This window comes from Scomber japonicus, chromosome 4 (assembly GCF_027409825.1).
Source record: "Scomber japonicus isolate fScoJap1 chromosome 4, fScoJap1.pri, whole genome shotgun sequence".
Lineage (NCBI taxonomy): Eukaryota > Metazoa > Chordata > Actinopteri > Scombriformes > Scombridae > Scomber > Scomber japonicus.
Window position 1 is genome coordinate 32,912,080 of NC_070581.1, and position 6,630 is coordinate 32,918,709.

Sequence of the window (6,630 nt, forward strand, 5' to 3'; positions counted from 1 at the left end):
GAAATGGTGCTTTTATTCTGAAAACAGGAAGCGAACATACCCTCGCTGTAGCTAACTTGAAACCACCGTTTTTTATCAGAAGTTGCATTGCATCTTGGGTAATGTGAGTGTGAGTAGTAGCGTTGCATCTTGGGTAATGTGAGTGTGAGTAGTAGTGTTGCATCTTGGGTAATGTGAGTGTGAGTAGTAGCGTTGCATCTTGGGTAATGTGAGTGTGAGTAGTAGCGTTGCATCTTGGGTAATGTGAGTGTGAGTAGTAGCGTTGCATCTTGGGTAATGTGAGTGTGAGTAGTAGCGTTGCATCTTGGGTAATGTGAGTGTGAGTAGTCAGCTCTTGATGCATCTAGTAAACCATCCAGGAACTTCTCACAGACTCTAAATCACATACGAGTACGAGTAGTAGGAAAGTATTTCGGGTTTCGAACAGAGCCATGGACTTAACTTTGAAAGCGAGAGCCAAAACTAATCTTCCTGGCACACTTCTCATCTTATCATGTTGCACACTTTGAGTTCATGGAGTCATTCATCCAGTGATACATGCACTGTAATAGACAGCACTGCTAGCATCAGACAGAGCAGATATAAGAGGGCTGACTCCTTCGTCACACCCGCCTGCACCATTCATGATGCTGTTCACACTGCTGTTAATGCTGCTGCCTAGGCCACTACTACTCCGCCCCAATAGGACTTTAGGTCCGCCCCCGCAACCTCCGTAAGCATCCTCCCGACTCCTCCCGACGTTCACATACTGGTCGAACTCATGCCTGTCCACCTCAGACCAGAACTCGACAGAGGAAGAAGACGCTAAATGTCCAGAGGAGGAGGAGTCTGGATTCGAATGGTCTAAGTGCACCGAGGGGATGAAGGTGGATGGAGGGATGGAGGAGGACGAGCAGGTGGATGGAGATGTTTCAGGAGGAGGTGAAAGCTGCCCCAGGTGAGAAGGAGTGAAGTGGGGAGCACTCGGGGCGCCGCTGCCATACATTTGGCTGAAGTAGCTGACGGGGACGGAGCTCAGGGAGGTCTGGTGGGGTTTTATCGTCTCCGCCAGGCTGATTGACGGTTGGTGGTAGGAGACGGAAGAGGAGGAGTCAGGGAGCGGTGGTTGGCACTTCACAGGACTCCTCAAGGCGATGTGGTGACTCGGATTTAACCTAGAACCCGCCGCCAACGCCGAAGTCACGGAGCTCATGCTTGACGTCATACTCGACTCCACCGACGTCATCCTGGAGCTTCTCCCTGGACTCAAACTGGAGCCGATGCCACCGGCTGCTACGCTCATCCCTGAACCCTGACCGTGTGTCGCAGCTGCTGCGGCATGCATCGAGTTATGAAGCCCGTGGTTGTTGTTGCTATAGTGATGGCTATAATGCGGGTTGTGATGATGAAGGTGATGATGGTAGCCGCTCCATCCTCCTCCCATCCCCGCCTCCTCTTGCATATGCTGAGGGAAGAACACCGACTCCCCGGCTCCGTCGTCCAGAACGTCCAACGGGGACATCTCTGGAGTCGGGAGGCCGTAGCTTTCTAAGTCTTGGTGTCCTGGAGCCTGCAGGTCCCTGAAGTGACCCAAAGAGGGCAGCAGGTGGTGGGAGTGGTGATGGTGTTGATGGTGAGCGCCTGGATGTCCGTAAGCAGAACCTCCAGAGACGCCGTCTGGACCCAGAGTGCTGATGCCGGGTCCTAGCCCCCCGCCTTGGGCCAAGCTGTGCAGCAGGAGACCCGGTTCCACCCGCTTGAGTTTCTTGGTGGTCTTCTTGCGGCGAGGTCGGTATTTGTAGTTGGGGTGATCCTGGAGGTGCTGCACCCGGAGACGCTCGGCTTCCTCCACGAACGGACGCTTGTCTGGAGCGCTGAGGGCTTTCCATGACTGACCTGGAAAACACGGAGAAGGTAAGTGAGAACATGTTTAAGGATTTAACCCTCAGACCAGGGGAGTCATACTCATTTTAGTTCGGGGGCCGGATCAGTAAAAAGATGGAGGGAAAGAAGGAAGGAAGGAAGGAAGGAAAGACAGGCAAAAGGAAGGAGGAAGAAAGGTAGGAAGGACAGACAGTGAAGGACAGACAGAAGGAAGGACAGAAGGAAGGGAGGGAGGAAGGAAGGAAGAAAGAGAGGAAGGACAGATGTAAGGAAGGAAGGAATGAAGAAAGGAAAAAAGGAAGGTAGGGAGGAAGGACAGATGGAAGGAAGGACAGGAGGAAGAAAGGAACGAATGAATGAAGGAAGGAAAAAAGGAAGATAGGAAGGACAGATGGAAGGAAAGAAAAGAATACAGGATGGCAAGTGGGCCGGCTCACACCCCTCGGCGGGCCGTATCTGGCCCACGGGCCTCATGTTTGACACCCCTGATATAAAGATTGACAATAGTACATGATTTCTTTTAATGCAGTAGTGTGTTGTTTTAATCTACACTGACATCATCTGTGACATCATTGCCTGTGACATCATCGCCTCTATCAAGCAGTAAACTCTCTATATGAATTATAAATGATGCAATTTGTTCAAAATGACAATTCATATTAATTATTAATCCGTCTGTCAAGCAGCGTTTTGGTTGATATGTTTATTCATAAAGAAACAAAAAGGAGACGAGAACGACTCATACCGTGCTTTAACCAACATATACAATATAAAACATGTATAAACACTATGAGAGTAAGGGTTAGGAGCCTTTTAGGAGTTTTTGTGTTGAAGCTTTTAACACAGTGTGGAAACCAAATAGTCAATTACAAAATAAATGTATTTATAATGTAAATGTTATATAATATCCTGTTGATCCTTTGGTAGGTGTGGATTATAGCTGCTTTTATTGGTTATATTTCTCTATATTATTTAGTTTTTATTGCTTTTATTGTTTGTCTTATTGTTTCTTATTTATTTTTAATATAAATCACTTTGGTAATTAAGCCATTGACTGTTTTTAAATGTGCTATATAAATAAAGATGACATTGACATTAGAGGGTCTATATGAATAAAACCAAATAACAATATAAATAAATGATAATGACCGTAGCGCTCACTCTGAAACCTACAGTACTAATCATAAGCTGTGTCCAAACATCACCAGCTGTTGATTTTAAATGGGAAATGTCTTTATAACGCTTAGAAGAGAGAGAGAGAGAGAGAGAGAGAGAGAGAGAGAGAGAGAGAGAGAGAGAGAGAGAGAGAGAGAGAGAGAGAGAGAGAGAGAGAGAGATGAGAGAGAGAGAGAGAGAGAGAGAGAGAGGAGAGAGAGAGAGAGAGAGGAGAGAGAGAGAGAGAGAGAGAGAGAAGAACTTTAAAACCTGCTGAATGTGCTTTTATCATTTTATCATTATGAGCAGGAAGAATTTTAATAATAAGGAACAAATGTGTGATAAATGTAGATATTAACACTTCTGCATCGTCTGTGTAGCTTTTAGACCAGGGGAGTCAAACTCATTTTAGTTCGAGGGCCACATACAGACCAATCTGATCTCATAATAAAAAGCAAAAGGAAGGAGGAAGAAAGGTAGGAAGGACAGACAGTGAAGGACAGACAGACAGAAGGAAGGAAGGCAGGAAGGACAGAAGAAAGGGAGGACAGACAGAAGGAAGAAAAGAAGGAAGGACAGACAGACGGAAGGACAGAAGGAAGAAAGGGAGGAAGGACAGATATAAGGAAGGACAGAAGGAAGGAAGGAAGGAAGGAACGGAGAAAGGAGAAAAGGAAGGTTGGGAGGAAGGACAGATGGAAGGAAGGAAAAAAAGGAAGGTTGGGAGGAAGGACAGATGGAAGGAAGGAAAAAAGGAAGGTTGGGAGGAAGGACAGATGGAAGGAAGGAAGGAACGAAAAAAGGAAGATTCGGAGGAAGGACAGATGTAAGGAAGGACAGAAGGAAAAAAGGAAGGTAGGGAGGACAGATGGAAGGAAAGAAAAGAAAACAGGATGGCAAGTGGGCCGGATCGCACCCCTCGGCGGGCCGTATCTGGCCCACGGGCCGCATGTTTGACACCCCCTGCTTTAGACCTTCAACCCTAAACTTCATTGGCTCCTTTTAAACTGATACTTCACTTCATTTCCAAAAAAAAAAAAAAAAAAACCCTACCCCTAACCCCCCCCTCGCCCTTCTCTCCCCCTCGCCCCCCCCCCCCAGCTTGGTTTTAAAGGTAGTCGTAAACCTTGTCCCCTGGCTGCAGGAGAACAGCGGTTGTGGTCAGCTAGGATTTATGTTGTTATATCTACAGTCCTTATTTTATAAAGTCTGGTGTTCACAGTATAATGAGCTCATGGACAGACAGACAGGAAGTGATTTATGCTGCTGGACTTTCTAGATAACCTGATTTCTCTTCATTTTTACGATCTCTGCTCACGCCTTACACCTTCACATTCTCACCTGGGTGGATTTTAAAAGAGTGAAATATGATTTTTAGATAAACCATCAGCTGAGACATCTAACAGGAGGAGCTGTACAGTACAGTTTGACCATCAGCCAATCAGCCAATAATAATTTAGCACAGATGTCAGTTTACAGCTCCGGGGCCAAAGAGTGAAGTTGTTAACACGTGAAACTCAAAGCTGCCAACACACATTCACAGAGTCCAACAAAGCTTCAGTTAAAAAAAAACCCTAACCCTAACCCCCCCTCTGCAGTTTACCTGGATTAAATAAACCAGGTGTGATAGTAGCAGTTAGATTTAGGACCTTCAGGTTAGAGCTGGATTGATGTATGATGTTTAAAGATGATGTCATGTGATGTATTTATCAGACCTCATACTGAGTAGTCATGTTATAGATTTATGTGCCAGATATTTTCATTATATGATGTTCTTTATGGATTCAACTGGGACTCAAATGTTGGTTTTGTCACTTCAGCAATAAAACAAAAAAACTTAGATTATAATAGAATATATAGAATATATAGAAGCCTACATTCATGTCCTTGAGTACCAAGAAAGGCGCCTATAAATAAAATTGATCATTGTAATAGAATAGAATATATATAACAGAATATATATAATAGAATATATAGAATAGAATAGAATAATATAGAATAAGTGCATTTATGTGTTTAGCAGTGTAGAAGCTGTTGTGTAATCTAGTTGTTCGTATACTCTGAAACTTTTTAAAACTGTCCTGATGCTGCAGAGTTCACACTTTTATTTAATAAAGCAAAACTTAGAATAGAATAGAATATAATATAATATATAGATGCCTAAACGTGTGTCCTTGAGTGCCAAGAAAGGCGCCTATAAATAAAATGTATCATTATAATAGAATAGAGTAGAATTCATAGAATAGAAATAGAATATATAGAATCGAAATATAATAGAGTATAATAGAATATATAGAACAGAATAGAAAGTCTTTATTATCATTGTACAAAGCACACTGAAATTGAGATGCGTCTTTAAAGTGCAGAAAAATAAATAAATAATAATAATTATTATTATTTAATGCAGTTTTAGAGCATTTATGTCTTTAGCGTAAAAGCTGTTGTGTAATTGTGCAGTTGTCTATTTGTGCGTACTCGTTAAACTTTTTGGGATGATTTAACTGTCCTGATGTTGCAGAGTTCACACTTCATTAAAGTTAAAGATGAATGCATGAGAACATCTGATGCTTTACACTTTTAACAAGCTTTAAGTTAACAGTCTGGATTCTCTGCAGAGTTTTGATGCTTTAAATAAAGTTTTATAGTTTATATATATATGTTGTATGTTGTATGAGTCTGGGGTCTTACCGAGCATCTTGCTGATATATATATGTTATATGAGTCTGGGGTCTTACCGAGCATCTTGCTGAGCACGGCGTTGTGCAGGTCCGGGTTCTGCAGAGCCAGCCGCTTCCTCTCATCTTTAGCCCAAACCATGAAAGCATTCATGGGCCTGCGGATCCTCTGCTCGCCCCCCGCCGCCTTCCCATCAGCTGCTCCCAGTCCTCCCAGTCCTCCCAGTCCTCCCGCCTGGCTCAGGTCCGGACTCTGTCCTCCTGAACCGGGCGTCAGAGAAATCCTGGTTTCTGCTCTCCTCATGTTTCCTGTCCCGAGGCCGCCGCCGCCGCCGCCGTCAGGAGAGCTGCAGTCTCCAGAGAGGCTCTGCTCAAAACCCATCTCAGAATCAGAGGCAGGGCTCGGAGTCCCAGAAGCCCACGGACCCCTGAGGGACCCCCGGCCGGGGTGCAGGAGAGACGGCTCGGTTAAATTCATTCCAGAGCCGGGCTCGGGTTCAAGCTTGGCTGGTTTTTTTTTAGTCCGAGTGAGATTCTGAAAACGTCTGTGTCAGTTTGTTGGGTTGCAAAGTTCTGGAAAAAAGTTGTAATTGAACACAAAGAGGAAGAGGAGCGAGATGAAGAGAGGAGCGAGACGGATCTGGAGAAAAACAGATTCCAAAGAAAAACATCGAGATCTGAGAGGAGAGAGGGAAGAGGAGAAAGAAAGGAAGGAAGAGAAAACAAACAAATTCTGGTGCAGGATATTCCCCCTGATGAAAATGATCCACAATGACTCTGCCTCTTTCTTTTCTTCACTCTTCACTCTTCTTTTTTTTTTTTCTCTCTCTCTCTCAAAGACAACAGTTCTTGTTTGGAGTGTGTGGTGAAGCTCGGTCCCCCCTCCGTCACTCAGCCGTCTGACTCACTGTCTCTCGTCTGTCTGTCCTGTTTGAAA

The 6,630-nt window shown here is 44.5% G+C and overlaps 1 protein-coding gene across 1 annotated transcript; it reads right to left on the reverse strand.

The window, feature by feature from the left end:
• Positions 1–504: 504 nt before the first annotated feature.
• sox18 (SRY-box transcription factor 18) lies at positions 505–6,291 on the reverse strand. Its single transcript, XM_053316897.1, has 2 exons — positions 5,754–6,291; positions 505–1,875 (listed from the first exon to the last, which is right to left on the reverse strand). The coding sequence occupies exons 1-2, from the start codon at positions 6,169–6,171 to the stop codon at positions 524–526; spliced, it is 1,770 nt and encodes a 589-aa protein (XP_053172872.1). The 5' UTR covers positions 6,172–6,291; the 3' UTR covers positions 505–523.
• Positions 6,292–6,630: the final 339 nt, after the last annotated feature.

What these genes read in the sequence shown, in the direction of transcription:
- sox18 (XM_053316897.1), bottom strand. Translation starts at nt 6,171, where the DNA reads ATGAATTTAACCGAGCCGTCTCTCCTGCACCCCGGCCGGGGGTCCCTC. An exon ending in CGTGCTCAGCAAGATGCTCG is followed by an intron (nt 1,876 to 5,753) that starts GTAAGACCCCAG and finishes CGTGTTTTCCAG; the next exon opens with GTCAGTCATGGAAAGCCCTC.